Below are 22,077 nucleotides of genomic sequence, written 5' to 3'. Positions count from 1 at the left end.
TTTCTGGGGCAGGGGCAGGCAGGGAAAGCCATAGAGAGGAGAGGGAGCCCAAGTGCTCCAGCTACCATTACTGCCAGAGCAATGTGGGGAGTGGCAGCTGGGTATCCAGAACATCCCTGCATTAAAGCAGGGGTACTTAAACCCCAGCCTATGACCCAGATCCAGCTCCTGACACCATTTCTTCCAGCCTGTGTAGCTCCCCATAGATCCTCTGGGGAGCTCCATGGGCCATGGCCATGAGTGCTAGATTGGGTATGCAGGATGTTGTAGGGCCCAGTGTTTGGCATGTGGGGGCCAGACAGGGACACAGCAGGACCCTGGAGCCCAATTCTGGCTGGGCAGTGGTACAGCAGGGCTGCAGAGCCTGGTGGAGGTGGCATGGTCCCCTGGACCTCATGTACCACCCATCAGCAAATTTGCAGATGACACCAAGCTGCAGGGAGTAATAGATACACTGGAGGGTAGGGTTAGGATTCAGAGAGACCTAGACCAACAATGTTGATGCATGAGGACAGTGTGGAGCCTGATTCAGCCTGTGGACTGCTCATGCAGCATTTATTGATAACATACCATCATCTTACCTTCAAAACTGAATCATAGAAAAGCTGGGAGAAGGAGGAAAAGTAATCACCTTTTGTATTTAGTGTTTTTCAGGCACCTGAGTAGGGTGCAATAAAATTACATAGGGTGTATAAGTCCATTTATGCACCTTGTAACAGGGGGCCTACCAGGGCCGATCACCACATGGCCCACCCACTTGTTTCTGGGCCAACCGCCCACCTTCTTGCCCGCCACGCCTTGATCTTAGTTGATTAATAAAGTTCTTAATTAAGTAGGAGGATGCCCATTTTCTTCCCTGATGCCAAGGGGCACTATCTGCTGCTCCATTCCTCCCCTACACCACAGCCCAAGCCTCACAGATGGCATCTAGGTGTTCTCATTATCACCGGCCCCACACTGGGCCCCAGAATCCTTCTGACTGAAGCCCAACCTAGAGTCCTCTCATCAGGCGGCTTCATCTGCCTTCATACAAGCTATGTAGCTCCCTGAAGCCATTTTTCACTCTCGGGTGTGGTCCCCCCTGGGACCTTTGGCTACCAACCCTGGCCCACCTCCAGACTAGTCAGAACCCCTGGCCCTCAGCTCTCAGGCATCCCTCCTGGTGGGCCCCTGGCCCTTTTGACCAGTCTGGTCCTGGCCCCAGCATGGGCCATTTGAGGGTACTCTCTCAATCAGGTCAGAGTCTCTAACCCCTCACTCATTCCAGGTCCACCCTCTGGGCCCTTCACATAAAGGGGTTACCCACCCAGTGATGGGGCTAGGGGTTAAGGTGCCCCAACCCGCCTTTCACTGGGGTGATCACTGGATTGGCATTTCCTCTCACCACTGAGAGCCCCAGCAGACCACCCATTCTCGGAAGGGTGCAGTTTTAGGTTATGCCCAGGACCAGGAGCCTCCTACCATCCCCTACAGCTCCTCCCTTACCTTTGGATGAAACTCAGCAGCCCTCTGGCCAGGCAATGTTGTTACCTGACCCATTGCAGCTAAGCTGGCCTGTTTATATGGGCAACCCTGAACCTAAAATGGCTTCCTTCATTAGGCACCTGGTGGCTGTCAGCTCCAGGGACTTAAAGTGACAGGCACACACGGTGTCCTGCCACACACCTAATAGTTGGAATAGAAGCTGGCCCCATATATACACACCAAGAGAAGATCTTGCAAAAGACTCCCAAACAAGGTCCATAAAAGAGACCTCAACCTTTATTCTTATTTTAACCATTGTGATTTTTAAGCTCATCACCATCATTTGGGGCACCTGGATCATGAGTCCCATGATTGGCAGTGCAATGGTCATCTGTGAAGTCATTCTGTTAATGGAAGCGGTATAGTCTGGTCAAGGCATTGGACTGAGACTCAAAAGATTGGTGCAGTTGTTGAGACCCAGCTGGTGTGATTTGCTAAACTATGTCATTCTTAAGGCTTGCATGCAAGGCTGGAAGCCACAAGACTTGTTGTTCAGGGCCAAATCCTTGGCATCATCTTTGACAAAGGACCTCTTTCTAGGTACTTGCATCCCAGCAATGATAAAACATAGCCATTTTTTTCTGTCTAACATTTGTCTTCGGGTAGAGAACTACCATTTATATTCATTTTACAGAAGGTTGATTGACGTACAGAGGAACTATGACCAAAATCTTAGATATTAGGCTCCTAACTCCCATTGGAATCAATGATTTCCCATCAATTCCAAGGGGAGTTAGCCCCATATCTTTAAGGATGTGAACTTAGGTGAGATTCCTGCTAGACTGAGGGGGCATTTAATAATTGCCTTCAACTGTCTGAAGGGTGATTCTAAAAAGGATGGAGCTGGACTGTTCTCAGTGGGGGCAGATCACAAAACAAGGAGCAATGGGCTCAAGTTGCAGCAAGTGAAGTTGAGATTGGATACTAGGAAAACCTTTCTCACTAGGAGGGTAGTAAAGCACTGGAATAGGTTATCCAGAGAGGTTGTGGACTCTCCATCATTGGAGGTGTTTAAGACCTGGCTAGACAAAGCCTTGTCTGGGATGATGTAGTTGGAGCTGTCTGCTTGGAGCAGGGGTTGGACTAGATGTGACCTCCTGAGATCCCTCCCAACCCTCATTGTCTCTGATTCTATGATTTACCCACAATCCCACAGACTGTTTATAGCAGACTAGGAAATTGAACCACTTACTGGCTAGTGCCAATACTTTATCTTTCCCTTCCCTAAAGTTTCCACTGACCTCAGCAATAAAGGATTATGGGCTGAGGCCATCGGTATTGCAAACTCTTAACTATGTACCCAACTTGAGTTACATGTCAACCCTACAGGGGCACCCACATGTTATGGGTAAGTACCGCAGAATCAAGAATTAATTTATCTTCTGTCCTTCCATCTCCTCCCTTCATCCACAAGTCTTAAACAAAGCCTTTCAAGATTATTAATGTGATATGTAGGTTAAAGGCCAAGCGTCTTAGGAGACCAAGTATTTTCTTATAGACAATTTCCAAGGGATGTTCTTACTCTAAGTGAAAAAGTATAGATTGGCTTGAGAAAGGTAAAAAGAATGGAGGCCATTACTAGAACTGAGCAACTTTTGACTTTTATTTCTTGTAGCAAATTCTGACTCTTCAACATTTGCTTCTGAGAAAATGAAAAGTTAAATTAGAATGAAAATGTGAATTTTCTAATTTGTTATGGGCCAGAAATGCAGGGGAAAAAATTGAGAAATGTCAAAATATGTGATGTCAGAATTTTAATCAACCTAAAACATTCCAAGTCTGCCATCCTTGGAGGTGAGACACGGCTAGACAAAACTTTGCCTTGGATGATCTAGTTGGGGATGGCTCTGCTTTGAGCAGAAGGTTGGACTAGATGTGACCTCCTGAGGTCCCTTCCAGCCCTCCTTTTCTATGATTCAATGGTTCTAAGACCAGTCATGATCCTTCCTGGAGACTCCAGAGGCACTTTTGCTTGTTTATTTTTTTATTTATTGACTCCAGACTTTCTTACACATGAGGATTGTCGGGTTTAACAGCAGTGGACCAAGCAGCATGTGGAAAAAGGGAGTCAGCTTTTCCTCCCTTTTCAGCAGGCAAGGCTTTGCTAATTTTAAATCAAGCACCAGGTTTCATAATCTTTTTCCATGCTTCTCCAAAGAATAAGAGGAAGGGCCACATTTAAGAGTCATCACTGGAAACACAACCCAATCTCCTTAAGCACGTTGTAAATTATTATATTTTTAATGACCACTACACTTAACATGACTGCCCCATCGCTTCAGAAAGACAGGGGCTGTGGGAGCGGAGAAGATAAATGACCGAAGTATGTATGGCTGTTCACAGTAGTGCAACCACACTCCGAGCCTCCACGTCTGCTCCATTAATCATCTACACTTCTCCCTATATCTCCGTTCCTTTCTACAGTTTGTGACATACACCATGCCTGGCTCTAAGGAGGCAGCTGTTCCCATTGATTTATGGAGGCTTTTCCCTCCTTAACCACCAGACAGGGATCAGGAACTCAAGAAACAGTCGCATGCAATTAGCGAGCTGTTAACCACAGGCGGGATTTAATTTTTTTTAAACTGTTACTATAAAGCATGGCCTCAAGAATTCACCAAAATGGGCTGTGTGCCCCCTACTAAGTGGCCCTGCATTTCCATCACTCCCTCTCCTTCTTGTTTCTTGAATTCTTTTTGTTACAGTTCAGGATAAATATATATTTATCTTATCTACATTATATTTATCTTCTAAATATATAAATACAAGATAATCTTATACATAACATTTCCATCTGTGATGCATACATGTCTAACATGCTGCCAAAGTATGTACAACATCCCTCTCCATATCCCTCCAGTGGTGGATCAACTAAAAGATAATAGTTTACTACTGCTGCTAAGTGATAGAGTTGTTTTTATAGTTTTAAACTGTAGTGGCTGCTGCTGATGGTCATGGGTTCAAACCCAGGATGATTTTAGAAGCAGGGGATGGAAGTCCTGGATTCAAATTCTGATGCTGATCTCCAGAAGCAGGACTCAGATGTTCAGGGAGCAAATCACCATCCATCATTTGGGATGTGTTATTACTGCAGGACCCGTGTAACTAGACAATGGGAAACCTCTGCAAATAATTCAGTCCCCTATGAAACCATTTGACTCAGGATGTGCAGGAGAATGCTGCAAAGCTCAAGACCAGCAGGGTAGTAGAGCAATGAACATGCAGGCTACAATCACACTGTTTTTTTCTGGCAAGAACTGTCAATCATTTCTGAAGGGGAGCTATTATCAAGAAGGGTTTCCCATTACAATTTTTTATTTCTCTATTATATTGCCACCTTATTTTTTTCTTCTAGAGGCATCCTAGTAGAGACATTTAATTAGGATGATCTTGGGAAACAAAAGAATTATCAACCCAAAACACCTCTACCCTTTGTCTTGTTCTTGTTATATATGAGTTGGATATGTGCCAACAGTATGACAGGCTATGTAAGTGCAGAAATGGTAATAGTCCTGCCCCCTCCCCTCCATCCCCCACACTGGAGGAAACTTTAGTTACTTTGCACCCCAGACCACAGGATTTATTAGTAAGGAATTGTACTAGAAGTTCAGGGATGTAGGCTCAATGGAGAAATTGGTCTGTGCCTTTGATATATCAATTAACCTCGAGGAATGAAACCAAAGTATTTAGCGCTATTTGGTTTCCCCATCTGTACAACTGAGGTAATGATACTTCCATACCTCCTAGGGGGACTATAACTCTTAGTCCATTAATATTTGAAAAGCACTCATACATTGTAAGCACCTGGATAAGTATGAAGGGGCATGGTGATTATAGCTGGTGAGGAATTTTCCATCATAATTATTTTCCAATGGAAAAGTAATTTCCATCAAATAGAAAATTTCTGCATGAAAATCTTGATTGTATAAAAAAAGAAACACCATAAGAAAATTAAAGTGTACTGTTGGTTTGAAGTCTTTTTAATCAGCGTGTGCGCCAAAAAGGCGCACAAAAACAGCCATCTCCTGGCATGCCGTAGTCCCCAATAGGAGAAAAATATCTACATTATGCCACAGGAAGAAGGTCAGAGACACAAGGGCAGCCCCAATCATCATCCTTATCATCATAATTATTAGTTAGGTGCTGCCAATACACTGAATACAGTATAAGGTACTCCATGGAGAGGGGCTTTTTTCTGAAGACTCAGTGAAGAAGTCGAACCACGCTAGGCAACCCAGACAAGGCAATAAGTCAGAAAAATAACAGTTAGTCCCTAAGGAGGGATGTCAGTGTAGGCAGCAGGGTGGTTCAGTAAATCAAGATGGGAAGACATTCTTTCTTTTCATCATTACTTTTGTTTTTGCGTTGTCCCAGTGAGACAATGTCGGTCATGCCTACATTACCACGACTATGTCTATATTGCAACATACTGATGTTTCCAGGAACCTAAAATCCTATGTTCATGAGATGTGGAATAACAAACACTGAAGTTATTGGCAATCAATTAAAATAATCTCAAACATATCCCTGTGTATTTGGTTCATTTGATATCTGAAAAAACTGGCTAAATTTCCAGCGCGATCTGGATTAATTGTGAGATTCTTGGTGATTCCAGCTTTGGGCTTGGCCAGAAATACTGAGCAAAAGGTGTTCCTTTCTAGTAATTTTCTCTTTTTTGTTTGTTTTTTTATGGTCCTAGTCAGAAGTTTTCTTTTAATTAGGTCTTTGAGTATCCAGACCATTTCTAGTGTTCAAACACTCCTCTGTTCAAGGTTATCTAGATTTATCAAACACCAGCCATAGTACAATGGACAAACCTTTTGGTTTTTACTTATGTCAGAAGTGATTTAGACTGAGAATGGATTGTAGGAGTTACTCTGTTATAAATTAGCCAATAAACTGTATTTAACAAATATATAGTTTAATGAGCATAAGATTTTCAGAAACTGACCTAAAAGTGATACATAAAATCTATCTTATGTAGGAATAAAGTAAAGGTTGACTTGATCTTTCAGCCAAAATGCTAAGCAAACTTGGAACAAGTCCAAGTCACTAAATTTCTATTGGTTTCCTGGCCTCCTCTTTACTTTTCGATTTCACATTCTTCTCTCTACCTCCCCCTTCAGTTCCAGACCAATAAAAGTGCCAGAATCACAAGAAAAATGAGTTCTTGCAGAATTTAGTACAATCTTCCAAGATTTGTTCCTTGTTGTCTACAGAGCCATGAATGTTGTGTAGGTTAGGTAATCTTCAGTTAAGCTTATAGTGTTTTGGGTGCTGGGCTAAACCCAATGGAAAAAACCAAAACTTTTAAGGTTCTTCTACAGACCATTTGTTTTAATAAAGGCTTTTCTTTAATGCACATTTTGGCACTGACTTTCATTATTGCTTTCTGTTGCAGCTCCCTAATTTCATCAACACAACCCTTCCGCCCCATGAACAGGTGACAGCCCAGGAGATAGACAGCTACTTCAGACAGGAGCTCATCTACAAGAGAAATGAGAGGATGGGGAAAAGAGTGATGGCCCTTTTAAAGGAGAACATGGACAAGAGCTTCTTCTTTGCTTTTGGAGCAGGTATGGACTACAATACCCATTGTTGTTAACTTATTCAGACATGGTAATTGAAACCAATGGAGTTCAAAAGAGGGCAGAATTCAGCCTTCAGTTTGGAAAATGCCCTTGTGGAAATTTATTTTTAGGCAGACTTTACTTGCTCTCTTAACTCTTTCTGGACCTGGCTCTGAGGTTCCTCCTCTGAAGTAGGGTTAATTGATTTTGATGAAAACATCAGGCTATTTGCACGTACACCATTTATTTCAACAGCCAGCATACCCTCATTTTATTTTCCTCTTGTAAAGCTATTGGTGTCTAACATGCCTACAATGCAGTCAGAAGTGTGACTGCAGCTAGTGGAGATACAGCATGCCAACTTTGAACAAGCTAACTTGCTAAAGTTATTTCTTAAGATTGCTGCAGTATATGCCACTAATACTTTATTCTTATAACATCCTGGAAATAAGGTAGAAGAAAGGTAAATAACATTTTTTTATAGCCTGATTCAGCAAAGTTGTTATTCCTAGGCCTAACTTTTAGTAAGTACTCATGTCTAATGGATTTCAAGGCAGCTATCATTGCCGTGTTGAGGAATGATACTTTACTCGTACTCTTTGTTTTCTTTCTTTTAACTCCATGGCAGACTTTTTCTTTTAATCCCATGATTAATTTTGGAAATATTGATTTTTTGTTGTTGTTTCGTTTTTTATAAACAAAATTTTTAAAAAATATTCGACTTGTACATGTTGGACTATTTTGCTTTAGTATGCAGAACTAAATAGAGCGTACCATTTTAAGTCATTTCACCACTCAACTTCACCTGCCCAAGGTGCTGAGGATCCTCATGGGAGTTATCAAAACAGTATCTTTTATCCTCAATCTTTCATCCTGACTCAAGAAGTCTATGGGCCAACGAGAGGCAAAGCGCTGCTCGACCTGGTACTGGCTACGGGGGACGACCTAATCGACAACCTAGTGATCAATGGGAAGCTGGGTGACAGCGACCATGAGCTGATCACCTTCACCATCCGCCGTAAAGCTGGCAAGTCAGTCAGCAACACAGAAGTCCTTGACTTCAGAAAAGCCGACTTTGACAAGCTCAAGAGGCTAGTCAGTCAGGCCCTCAGGGACCATGACCCCAGGGAGATGGGAGTTCAAGAAGAGCGGTTGCTTCTCAAGGAAGCGATCCTCAGTGCACAAGCTAAATCTATTCCAAAACAGAGGAAAGGCAGCAAGAAGGCACAGCAGCCCCCCTGGCTCTCCAGGGACCTAGCAGACCTCCTGTGGCTAAAAAAGAAAGCCTACAAAGGATGGAGGACAGGATTCACCTCCAAGGAGGATTACTCCATGCTGGTCCGGTCCTGCAGGGACCAAACCAGGAAAGCCAAGGCTGCAACTGAACTCCAACTAGCTTCAGGCATCAAGGACAACAAAAAGTCCTTTTTCAGATATGTGGGGAGCCGGAGGAAAAGCAAGGGCAACGTTGGACCCCTGCTAAACCAGATGGGGCAACTGACAACTGACACCCAGGAAAAAGCCAACCTATTAAATAGGTACTTTGCGTCAGTCTTTCATCTGTCACATGGGATGCCCATGCCTGCTATGGGACAGGGAAATCTGGGTGAGGGGGATCCCCTACCCTCCATGAATGCTGACCTCGTGAAGGAACACCTTGAGAAGCTGGATACCTTCAAGTCAGCTGGCCCTGACAATCTGCATCCCAGGGTACTCAAGGAGCTGGCAAGCGTCATAGCCCAGCCCCTGGCACGGATCTTTGAAAACTCCTGGTGCTCTGGTGTAGTGCCTGAAGACTGGAAGAAGGCCAATGTGGTGCCGATCTTCAAGAAAGGGAGGAGAGTGGATCCGGCTAACTACAGGCCCATTTTCCTGACTTCTATCCTGGGGAAGATCCTAGAAAAGTTTATTAAGGAGGCCATCCTTGAGGGACTGGCCTAGGCTAACATCCTAAGGGACAGCCAGCACGGGTTTGTTGCAGGTAGGTCTTGTTTGACCAATCTCATTTCCTTCTATGACCAAGTGACCTATCACCTGGACAAGGGAGAAGAGATTGATGTCATATATCTTGACTTCAAAAAAGCTTTTGATCTGGTATCCCATGATCACCTCTTGGCCAAACTGGCCTGTTGTGGCCTTGGCTCCACCACGATCCGCTGGCTGGGAAATTGGCTTCGTGGTTGGACCCAGAGGGTTGTGATTGATGGCAGTCACTCATCGTGGTGCCCTGTGACCAGTGGGGTCCCTCAAGGCTCTGTCCTGGGACCCATCCTGTTCAACATCTTCATTAACGATGTGGACATTGGAGTCAGGAGTGGACTGGCCAAGTTCTCCGATGACACCAAACTTTGGGGCAAAGCATCCACGCCAGAGGACAGGCGGGTGATCCAGGCTGACCTGGACAAGCTCAGCAAATGGGCAGACGAGAACCTGATGGTGTTTAACGCCAAAAAATGCAAGGTTCTCCACCTTGGGAGGAAAAACCTGCAGCACCCGTATAGGCTTGGCAATGCTACGTTGGTTAGCACTACAGAAGAAAGAGACTTGGGGGTCATCATAGACCACAAGATGAACATGAGCCTGCAATGCGATGCTGCGGCTAGTAAAGCGACCAAAATGCTGGCGTGCATCCATAGATGCTTCTTGAGCAAATCCCGGGATGTCATTCTCCCCTTGTACTCGGCCTTGGTGAGGCTGCAGCTGGAGTACTGCATCCAGTTTTGGGCTCCACAATTCAAAAAGGATGTGGAGAAGCTGGAGAGAGTCCAGAGGTCAGGAAAACAGATCTTACGATGACAGGCTGAGAGCCATGGGACTCTTTAGCCTGGAAAAGTGCAGGCTCAGGGGTGATCTGATGGCCACCTATAAGTTTATCAGGGGTGACCACCAGGATCTGGGGGAACGTTTGTTCACCAGAGTGCCCCAAGGGATGACCAGGTCGAATGGTCACAAACTCCTGCAAGACCGTTTCAGGCTGGACATAAGGAAGAATTTCTTTACTGTCCGAGCCCCCAAGGTCTGGAACAGTCTGCCAGCGGAGGTGGTTCAAGCACCTACACTGAACACCTTCAAGAGTAAATTGAATGCTTATCTTGCTGGGATCCTATGACCCCAGCTGACTTCGGCTGGACTCAATGATCTCCCAAGGTCCCTTCCAGCCCTAATGTCTATGAAATCTATGAAATCCTGAGCTTTATGGCTGCACCATGTCACTTGATCAAAGGAGGGAATGTAATTCATTGTGGGAGAAGAAGTTTAGCCAACCACTCGAAACAAACAACTATCCAGTACGTACTGCACAAGAGATAAGCCAGCACGATGTCAGCCTAGATGGCTTTCAAAGGTTATATAGTGAAATCTGTCTTTTAACATGGTTTACCGAAGGTATGATGGAAAGCTGAAAGGATGATCAGGACAGTCTATCCATTAGAGCAGCAATTGTTAGTACAAGCTATTCTGGTACCTGACCACCTTCAAAATGCTGCTTACCCTTCAGAAAAATGCCCTGTCAACTCGTATTGTATGATGTGACAGTGGCAGCAGGTGGACGCATCAGAAATCCCAATAATCTTGAATTGGGTAAGAGGCTATGATACATCTCATAGCCATTACTGCTCATATGCCATAGATTAATAAAAGCTTCCACAGACCTGTGTTATTCCGTGATTCCTTTAGGTAGATACACTACAGATCCTTTTTCCTTCGACTTCTCCAGTGACTTTTGAATTCTACATTTAAATTATTCAAGCAATGGCATTCCTACCATTTCCCTCAAAAAGAGCCTTTTATAGTCCAAGGGGATTTTCTGTTCATTGTTACTTTTCCTAATATTTGACCTATGTGTTTCATTTGCTCAGTTTCACCCCATTACTACTAGTATTTTCATTGTTCATCTGCATTTAAAGGTCTCAGTGCTAAACAGTATTTTTTCATAGATTCATAGATGTTAGGGGCTGGAAGGGACCTTGCAAGATCATCGGGTTTAGCCCCCCTGCACTTGGGCAGGAAAGACTGCTGGGGTCAGTTGACCTCATCAAGGTGGGTGCCCAGATACTTTTTGAAGATGATCAGGGTCAAGACACTTTTTGAAGATCGCCAGAGGTGTACCACCTGTTCCAGACCCTCGGCATCAGCTTGTAAAGATGATTTTCCTTATGTCCCATCTGAAGTGATCTTCAATCACTTTGTGCCCATTGCTTCTTGTCTTCCCCTGGGGTGCCTTGGTGAACACATGTTCCCCCAGGCCCTGATGTACACCTCCAGTATACTTAGAGGCTGCCACCAAGTCCCCTATGAGTCTTCTCTTCCTCAGGCTGAACAGTCCCAAGTCTTTTAGCCTCTCCTCATATGCCCTGCTCTCTAGGCCTCTAATCATGAGTGTGGCCCTCCTTTGGACTCTCTGAAGTTCATGCAGTTCCTATTTTGGATGCAGGCGAGGGCCTCCCACTATCCAGTGTTGTATTTTATTTGGGAGAATATCAATTCTTCCATGAAAGAATGCTGCTGTAGGATTGATGCATCTGAGTTCATGCTACGTTGTGATTCAAAAACAATTACATTTGTCAACCCACCCATAGAAAGCATGCTCCTGAAACAGTGAGGTATGTTACTGTTTGTGATGGATATTGGCAGTTCCAAACCAAAGGTTGTGCTACTCCCCCAGTGGATAAATGCATGACATTAAAGGAAGACAAGGTCCTTTGGGTAAATGTAATGTCTTTTATTAGATATCATTAAAAGAAACATTTTAAAGCCAAGTTGGTCTCAGACTAAAAGCCACATCTTGGCGAACATGAACTGATTGATGGTTTTTAACAAGAAAACAACTCACACCTAAAATACACAGGGAATTGTCAAGGACCTTTCCCAGTTCAGAGAGAAGAAAGGAGACAAGGGCATGGAGGCTGTTAAATAGAGTTAATACTTTGGCAACAAGGTATATACACATGATACCAATGTTTAACAAAAAAGCCCCTTCTGGTTTCTTTCATTTTGATAGGCAAATAATTTTCAAGTAACACTTACGATAACAGATTGATAAATTTATGGCTGCAGTTAATTTGAATGATAATTTCCTGAGGATGTTTTACTTTCTTGTGTTCATTTCTGCTGTTCTTATGGGCTCTGTCTTCATTCTTGTCACTGAGAGCTGTATTTATCACTTCTGAAGTTCAGATACCAGTGCATGACATTCAGAAACCATGCCATTGGGGGCAAGATGACATTTTGCTGACTAAAAGGAGGACATTCTTCTAATGCCCCTGAAGTTCAGTTGGCCACATCCATGATTAGACCCCTACATAAGTCACTTTTATTTAGCTATCTAGCTATGGATAGGGATTTTGTTCTGAAGTGCTTTATAAGCAAAAATGTACCAGTATATCAATATTTAATAACAGTCTTCAACTACCTGAAGGTGGTTATAAAGAGGATGGAGCTGGACTGTTCTCAGTGGGGGCAGATGACAGAACAAGGAGCAATAGGATGAAGTTGCACCAAGGGAAGTTTAAGTTGGATATTAGCAAAAACGTTCTCACCAGGATGATAGTGAAACTCTGGAACATGTTACCTAGATGAGTTGTGGAGCCTCCATCCTTAGAAATGTTTTAAGACCCTGGTGGCCCTGTCTGGAGTAGGAGGTTGGACTAGATGTGACCTCCTGAGGTCTCTTCAACCCTTGTTTTCTATGATTCTATAATTTGTGTGCCCTGATGATTGCAGGGAATTTCAGTGCATGTTAAGGATGTTGACACTTTGCTTTCATCTTTTGGATCTGTCCACAGAATAGAAATTCTTGTAGCAGCATCTTCTCATTCTCTTTAGTTGTTCCAGTATGCAGTGAACTGGTGCCTCACTAATGGCAATGACCACCAAAGTGTCGCAGCTAGAACAATGAGACTTCTTGATTGTAACAGTTAAAGTCTTTTGCTTAACCCTCACAACTGCCCTTTCAAGTAGATAAATATTCCAGGGCCTGTTTTAGCAATGGGGAAATTAAAACATAGAATGTAATAGCTTGCCGAATTGTATTGCACAAACGCTGTAATCAGAATAAAATGAACTAGTATTAAAGATTCAGGAGTAAACCTTTACTAATGTAAATTGCACCAGTTTAGATTACCATTCCAGAGTAATAATCTGCTACAGGTTCTTGTGCCGTTACCTCTTCCTGTGCTGCCCAATGAAGGGGTGAGGTGATGGGTACCTAAAGTTATGAGCACCTACAATGTAAGTGGATGTAGTCTTTCTGGACTTCCGGAAGGCTTTCGACACTGTCTCTCACCCTGTCCTCATCAAAAAGCTGGGAGACTGTGGTGTCGATGCCCACACGGTCAAATGGGTCGCCAACTGTTTAGACGGCCGCACCCAGAGGGTGGTAGTGGATGGGTTCTTCTCGACCTGGAAGGACGTGGGCAGTGGGGTTCCGCAGGGCTCGGTCCTCGGGCCCGCACTATTCAACATCTTCATCAGTGACTTGGATGAGGGGGTAGAAAGCACCCTGTTCAAGTTTGCTGATGACACTAAGATGTGGGGGGATGTGGGTGCACTAGAAGGGTGCAATAGGCTACAAGCTGACCTTGACAGGTTGCAACGGTGGGCGGATGAGAATAGGATGGGGTTTAACACTGATAAGTGCAAGGTGTTGCACATGGGGAGGAAGAACCGGCACCACACTTACAGGTTGGGGAACTCCCCTCTTGCCAGCACGGAGACGGAAAAGGATCTTGGAGTCGTCATTGACTCCACGATGAACATGGGCCGGCAGTGTGGGGAGGCAGTCAAGAAGGCCAACCGTACCCTGTCATGCATCCACAGATGCATCTCGAGCAGGTCCAGGGAGGCGATCCTCCCCCTCTATGCGGCACTGGTCAGGCCGCAGCTGGAGTACTGCGTCCAGTTCTGGGCGCCACACTTCAAGAGGGACGTGGACGATATGGAAAGAGTCCAGAGGAGGGCCACTCATATGATCAGGGGTCAGCAGGGCAGGCCTTACGAGGAGAGGCTACGGGACCTGAACCTGTTTAGCCTCCACAAGAGAAGGTTAAGGGGGGACCTTGTGGCCTGCTACAAACTGGTCAGGGGGGATCAGCGGGTATTGGGGGAGTCCCTGTTCCCCCGTGCGCTGCCAGGAGTGACCAGGAATAACGGTCACAAGCTGGCGGAGGGTAAGTTTAGATTAGATATTAGGAGGCGCTACTTCACAGTCAGGGCGGCTAGGGCCTGGAACCAGCTTCCAGGGGAAGTGGTGCAGGCTCCTAGCCTGGGGATTTTTAAAAGGAAGTTAGATAAGCACCTTGCCGGAGTCATCTGACCCCTGTGCTCTTTCCTGCCAAGGCAGGGGGTCGGACTAGATGATCTACCTAGGTCCCTTCCGACTCTAGCTACTATGATACTATGATACTATGATACTAAGTTATGCTAGGTTAGTTGCTCATTGATACATGCAATTTGCATCAATATATAACGCTGGTGTGAGTTACCACCATTGATATGTGTCCATCTGTACATGCCTTGAACTAAGATATCAGTGTCAGAATAGGGATGAGAAAATAGAAGTTGCAACTTTGTCTGATGTTCAGACTGTGCCTTCCTGTTTAGAAGCTCTGCTCCCTGCAGTCTCTTCCTAACATCTGATAAAGTAAATCATTGTTTATAAAACATCGTTGGTCTCTGATTTAGTTAACCTCTAAGGTGCAACCTGCCCCTGCTTTATTCCTTTATTCCTTTACAGTGCAAAGGCTTCCATAGTGGGTGAAGTTACACGTTATACTTAGGCCATACTAAACCTTTGGAAAGTTAAGTGGTATTAAAGTTAGAAGGTGAGGTGAGCAGTCACACATTAAGGGTTAATAATGTTTGTCTACACAGCAGTGACTTGCCAGTAGAGGGCAAATACTGCCACAGCTAGGAGCTAGAACACCTGGGCTCTACCCCTGCTTGGGAATAAGGAGAGGCATGTGCTAGGAGCAGTGTATCCTGGGACTGAAAATTGTTCATCTCTGTGGAGCAGACTGAAGTTACCCTAATACAAGCTAGGTAGCAGAGCCTAAAGTTAACCCTTGCCTGAAGTGGCATAACTTTGGGGTGCTCAGAGAACACTTAGCACAAGTTAACAAGCTTTAACATGTGGGTGCTCACATTATAGATGCCTTTAGTATGGTCTAAGTGTAATGTCTAACTAATTGCACTTATCATACATAAACCACTATTAAAACTGTAACTTTAAAGTTAAATATGACAGTAGATTTACAGCAAACCACAGCAGTTCTCAGTAGACTGGGAAAGGAAAGGAAGCGAAAGATACTATATCCAAATTTAAAAAAAAAACGGGGTGAATTTTAGCAATTCATTAGCAACCTGTCATTAAATGGAATCTGCTCATAGGCTTAAAATAAGTTACTGGGGACTGATTTTCAAAACAGCAGTGACTTACGGCCCATGTAAAAAGGTATGCAAAATATCAAAAGTTTGCAGCCAGTATACAGGCAAACGGCCAAGTAATTTGATTTGCTTCCAGAAATGACTTAATATCAAATACAATTTAGGCATGAAATTTACACACACACTTTTGTGCACATGACAATTTTGACTTTCTGGAAATCCAGCCTTTTGTTTCTAGCACACCACTCTTCTTTCCGGTTTTCATTATTCTTCTTTTATCCTCCACAGAGGACAAAAAAAGCTGGAAAAGGCAAATGTCTGGATAATGTGGAATAAAGAGACTCTGTTGTAGTTCTGGGTTCCCTGCTCCAGCACTGATTAGTGGTACTATTGACATCACCATCTCAGTTCGTCCCAGGGTTGTCTCCACGGAGCAAGAAATTGGGATAGAATTTGGCGACCCTACAAAAGAGCAAAAAGGGTACATTAACAGTTTGCAGATGCTGGAATTCCTTGTGCTCATGTTTATTTGGACCATCAGGTGCTCAGAGTAGTTTGTTTTTTTTTTTAAAAGCAAAGTATCATTTTGTAATTAAAAAAACATGCTAATTTTGACTGATTTCTTATAAGTGATGCATTTAAAAGTCTTTGTTAAGAACAGAAGAGCCTGATTTTTCCTTCAGACCTTCTATTATAAATCAAGGAATAATTCAATTAAAGAAAACCTCACTCTAAGTATAAATCCAGCCAATTGCATTTTGAAAACCAGAGGAACTTTTTATTACAGACTTATCTGATATCACATGGGTATTTGAAAGACTCTAAATGGGTTGTTGCTTCTTACCCTGGACTGCATAAGCACAGAAGAAAAAACTGAGGCCACATAACAAATGAAAGCCAACTATATTAAACTAGTTGTAATAGGAATTGTCAGGGTTGTCAAGGTTGCCATGCTTAGTGGGCGGAGCAAAGAGTGAGGACCAAGTGGGGTTGAAGGGCTGAACAGCAGGTTGAGAGCAACTGAGGGCAGCACGAGTTTCAACACCAAGCCCAAAGGGTAACCAGAAATCAAAGGTCCGGATGCAAGCCAAGGTCAAACTAAAATCCAAACACTGAGCCAGAGGGTTAAACAGGAATCAGGGAGTTTGGCAGCCAGAAAAGTTACCTGGACAGGAACTACACAAGGACTGAGGCCAGTAAGTTATGCAGCAAGGCTCAAGTGCTAGAGGAGTTCCTTAAAAACATCCCCTGAAATAACAGGATTTAAGAAGAAAGAAGAGCTTGATTAGTGGAAGATAATGGGATCTTGACACCTATAGAGTGAAAAGATTAGCAGGAATCAAATAAATAACTATGAGCCATGAAATCAACTGACTGGCTCAGCTCCACATGAATAGAAATGCAGCTGTCCCTGCTGGGCAATCTGTTTTAAAGTGTGAATGGAGCAGGAATCAAAGGGGAGGTGCAGTTGCATTACCGGGGCCATTCTTGGGTAGGGAGGGGAATCAGGGCAACCGCTCCAGGCCCCACGCTTTGGGGGGGCTCCACGGAGCTGGGCAGAGTGGCCACGGTGACTCCATGCTGTTTCCAGCTTCACATCTGGCCGCTCGACAAAACCCGCCTCGCCCTCAGATCTGCTGCTGGTTTCCTCGCATCCAGGGGAAGGACCCCACACAGGGTGATTTATCCTGCTCGGGTCATCTCTGTGCAACACTAACGCCCCTCCTTTCCCCCATGGATGCACCCCTGAACATTAGTTGGAGCACGCTAACTTGTAAATGACTGAAGGGAGTGAAGAATTGATGTGGCAGCACCCCAATATGGTTTGTTTTTCACCCAGCAGGCAACTGACACTAGAGTTGGTTGGGGGAAACTGGTGTAGGAGTCAAATGGTTTTTTTGCAAGATGAGAGTTGTTGTCCTTCAGAAGAATTCTTTCCTATCTCGCCATGGCCATGCTTCACTACCTGAGAGGATTGTAAACCAGAATTTGGGACTATATTTGTCATAATTAGAAGTGGTCCCATTTTCCTTTGAAAAATCCTTTACCAACCTCAGCATGTATATTTTGCATGCTGTAGTTCAGTTCTCTGAAGAAGATTGCACCATCTGTGGTAGAATCTGAGTTTTAAAACTCATACAGTAACATGAGCTCCTTTGATTCCTAATAACGGCATGTCCCATCATGTCACATCACGTACCGTCACAATCATACCCATGTCAATTTTACTGTATAACTGTGACTGCCTTTTCTGAAACAAGCAGTGTGTATATTAACTCTCATGTCCTGCAGTATAATGATTTTGGCCATGCCTCTGCTGTAATTTGCACATGAGACATTATAATTAAGGACAAAATTCAGGAAACCTCCCATGCAGAACAGCACTTCAAGCACAAAGGGCTTAAGTATGTGCATAAGTATTCTGCTAAATAGGGATGGTCTTATGCCCCTGATTCAGTGCGTAACTACTTGCTTAATGTCTTAGATCAGGCAAATAACACTCTAAATCTAGAGATCGGCCAGAACAACTGACTGGAAACTGGACAGAGTTCAATGAAACTTTGCTTATCTTTAGTCAGAAGATTGTCAGAACTGATACATTTACATAAAACATGTTGGTAAATCACTTTTTGACATAAACCATTTCATCCAAATATTCCCCAAGTACTCCAACAACACCATAAGCAAGATTTCAAGGAAGTAACAGGAAGAAGTCTAAAGCTTGTGTCAGGCACTCTGTTTCCCAAAGGTCTCCAGTGCTGCACAGAAAATAAGACATTATTGTCAAGAGGAGAAAAGGACACAACCGTGCAAAACATTCAGAGCAAGATTCATAGGATCATAGAGAAGTAGGGCTGGAAGGGACCTCCAGAGGTCATCTAGTCCAACCCCCTGCCTGAGGCGGGATCATTTCTATCCAGGCCATCTCATACAACCGTAATCTAAACTCTATATCCTTAACAGTGTAAATCACCCTGGTTGTACTCACTTCCTAAACCTGGTCTGCTGTATAACAATGAGCAGGTTTTAGTCTGTGTAAATGGATTTTATAAGCCTTTAACTACATTGAAGGGGCCAACATTTTTTACCTTAACTGATTCTGCATTTTTAACTCCCTCCCCACCCCTCCCCGCAAAGAAAAAAAAAGTTGAAGCTCTTGAAATGTCAAACCAAGAAAATAGATAAAATGCTGTGGGTACATCTACACATGTTCTTTACTGTGGAGTAGACTAATTAGCTTTGCAGTAAAGCATCACTTTGTGCGCTGGTATTGGGGCATCATAAATTAATTAACTCCATCGTAAGACAGTACCATCGGGGACAGTCCTATCTTATGATGGAATCATTAAGTGTGATGAAACCCACATGCAGATGGTAATAGGTAGGGGCTGGCTGGGGCATGAGGGTGCTAAAATGCAGGGGCTGCCTGCCACATGGCTCTTTGCTTTAGCATTTCAGCCAGCCCTGATGCCCCATGGCACTGCCACCCAGAGTCTGGGGCTGACCCTCCGAGCCTGCTGCCAGCTGGGGCTGCTCCGCCCCATCTCAGACTGCTGCTTTCCCAGGCACATGTGTAGATGCTGTACCCAGGAGCAGCTGATTCTGGCTCAAACTGCTCTGTAGGTTATTGCATCACATTAATTTCATGTGTAGATGCTCCCTGTGTGTGTAGGCTATAGAGTGAAAGGCGAACAGTGTATTATGAACAGGCAAAAGCCAACATTTTCTGAGCTTAAAATGAAACTTCCACTGACTGATGTCTGTTCAGAGCAGTGCCCAGATCTTTGAAATTACCCAATTATATATGGACTGATGTAAGTCATGCCTTGAAGACTGAAAACTGCATCTAGGTCATTATTTTAGGAGACTTTCTTGTTATCTCTACAACAGAAATAAGCAGTTCCTGCTCAAAGATCCATAGCTGATATCAAGGATCTGACTTTTAAAGGGCACAGTTCAGAGTTGAAATGCCTATTATCTTTTTGAAGTTACCTCTTTGCACTTCCATGAAGTGGGGCTTCAAGAGCAGAGCAGATAAAGCATTTGCTGTACATCTGGAGGCAAGTGGATCAGGCTTTACTCCAGATTTGCATACCCCCAGTAACTCAGCTGCCAGTGGACACCAGACCATTCAGATCTGAGGAAATGAGGTCTGGACCTAGGGATACATCTCAGAGACCCAGACCTAGGAATGGCAACTAGACTTGGCCAACTACAAATGACATTGGACCTAGAAGTGGTGCCCACTTACTACAACAGACTGGTAGCCTTCCAGAGTAAGTATGAACCAAGTGGTAACATGGCGGCATTTTAGTCTATAGAGCGCAGTGCATCTGACAAAGGAAGTGCAAATCATTAGTCCTATTTTATACCCAAATTCATCAGAGGAAGGTAAGGCGTGTGTCCAGAACCACCCAAGAGGCCAGGAGTAAAGCTGGAAGTAGAACCCTGGTCTTCCGCCTCCACGCTGGGTGCGTATTCAAGCAGGTCACACTACCACTGCAGATTGTTACTGTGCGTTCCTGCATACCCCACTGCCCCAACCATGCACCGTGTTTTGGGAAGTGAAAATGAAGGAAAAAGGATTTTTTTCCAGTCATGACAAGCTGACTGCCTGGCACAAACACAGAGACAACTCTTCGACTCATTCACCCCCACCTGGCTGCTCAGCCAAAAGCTGAGCAATTTAGAAGTGGCTGTGCCAGGGTTAAATCTGTAGCTCTGATGCTGAGGGGTGGACTTTACCCCTACTGAATGCTGGCTACCACAGGAGGAAGAGAAGCACAACCCCCAGGATCCTTTTCAGTGTCTCCAAGCTGCCATCCCAACAATGAAAGTAGCTTCCCTACTTAAGTCACACACCCTATAATCCCCAATTTTGGAAGGCTATTTATTTTTGGGGGGAAAGGTGCATGAGATAATGAGTAAATATAGTATATTCTCTATCAACTGGAAAATGAATCATTCATTGATATTATTTCAAGCCATCTTTAGCATTATTACCCAGCTGTCTTCACTACTTAGCTCATCTCCATATGATGTTAAACTGAGGGCCACAGCACTTGTAAGCTATAAACAGCCACTAGCACTTTTCAATCAAGCCAGGGGACAGCCTCAGTGTCCTGACCAAAAAAGTTCCCGCTGTAGTTTCATGTTGATATAGTATTGTTCCCTTGCACTCAAACCTTTCCTGTTCTTGCTTTTGCACTTGTAGAACTTGCCCTTGCTCCTGTAAACCTCAAGGTTAAGCCTAAAGTTTGCAGTCTGAATCACAGAGATGAGGCCAAGACCTTGTGGATGAATAGTGCATTTTTCAGAAGGGGCATGATATAATCTGAGCTAGATCATTTGCATATTTGAGTATTAAAGGGAAAAACCTCAAACTCTTTGGGGCTTGCTGGTATGTCTGAGCCATGGAAGCCCTGGTGGTCCTGGACCATATGTAGTCTGCCTGCTGAAGAGCTGGGGAACTGGGCTAGGGACAGAAATGACACAAAAATCAGTATAAGTAATCAGAAACCAGTTCAAATCCGTAACACAACAGTGCAGTATACAGAAGCCACTACGAAAATGACTGAAACTGGTTTAAGATAAACCTGGGTGAATGTGGTTTGAGACTCAACTGATTTAGGTTGAAGTGGTTTATTGCACTTCTGTCCCAGATTCCATCCAGATTCAAGTTAACTCACAGACTCCCAGCATCCCAGGATGCTTTGCACCTCCCACACAAACCCCACCCCCCTCATAGAGTGGGCGGGTTAGCCTTGGCCCAGTCTGTCTGCTCCAGCTCAGCAGAGAGGCATGCTCTAGCACCCCCCGGCTTCTAGCCCAGGCCATGGCACCATATGGCTGCATTTCTGGAAAGTCTAGCCTGATTCATAGATTCACAGAAGTAGGGTGAGATGGGACCTGAGCAGATCATCCAGTCCAACCCTCTGCCCTGGGCAGGAATGAATACAGGGCTCTTATGGCCCCTACTAAGTTTAAGCTCAAATGACCCCAGCTAGGTAGTTATCAATCCTCCTTTTAAAGACCCCTAAGGTAGGAGCCAGCACCACTTCCCTTGGAAGCTGGTTCCAGATCCTGGCTGCCCTGACTCTGAAGTAGCGCCTCCTGATGTCTAGCTTGAACCTACTCTCCATCAACTTGTAGCCGTTGTTCCTTGTTACTCCGGGAGGTGCTCGGGGGAACAGGGACTCACCCAATCCCCTCTGGTCCCCCCCCGGTAAGTTTATAGATGGCCAGTAGATCCCCTCTCAGCCTTCTCTTGTGAAATGTCTGTTTACTTGCTTAAGGGTTCAATCTACACAGCTTAGACTAACCTGCAAAGATTGAACTGATTCAGCCTGGGGCTTGTTGACTGTCTGTATTTAGCCTTGGGAGTTGCCACTACAGAAGAGCCAGAAGTCTCTTGAGCAGTTTGACTGCAGAAACAGTGATCAGGAAAGCAGGCAGGCCTCCCATAGAAGCCTGCTCTATTGTATTTCGACTTAAATAACTCCACCTTCTTTGATTGCAAAACAGTCAGCAAGACTTTTTCTAAACATTTGAACTTGGGATCTGCATCCAGCTATAGTAGGACATTGAAATCGCCACAATT

At 44.4% G+C, this 22,077-nt stretch overlaps 1 protein-coding gene across 2 annotated transcripts in view; it reads left to right on the top strand.

Moving 5' to 3' along the window:
- Nucleotides 1-22,077, top strand: part of TRABD2B (TraB domain containing 2B) — a 416,430-nt gene that overhangs the window by 243,803 nt on the left and 150,550 nt on the right. For both annotated transcript variants that reach the window (XM_090047376.1, XM_090047377.1), the window contains exon 4: nt 6,926-7,100. In XM_090047376.1, coding sequence (XP_089903502.1) covers nt 6,926-7,100 — 175 coding nt within the window. The remainder of the gene's footprint in view (nt 1-6,925; nt 7,101-22,077) is intronic.

This window comes from Crocodylus siamensis, chromosome 5, assembly GCF_052110815.1.
Source record: "Crocodylus siamensis isolate JL-2025a chromosome 5, ASM5211081v1, whole genome shotgun sequence".
Lineage (NCBI taxonomy): Eukaryota > Metazoa > Chordata > Crocodylia > Crocodylidae > Crocodylus > Crocodylus siamensis.
Note: the sequence above shows the minus strand (reverse complement) of the source record. Positions and strands in the feature narration are given on the sequence as shown.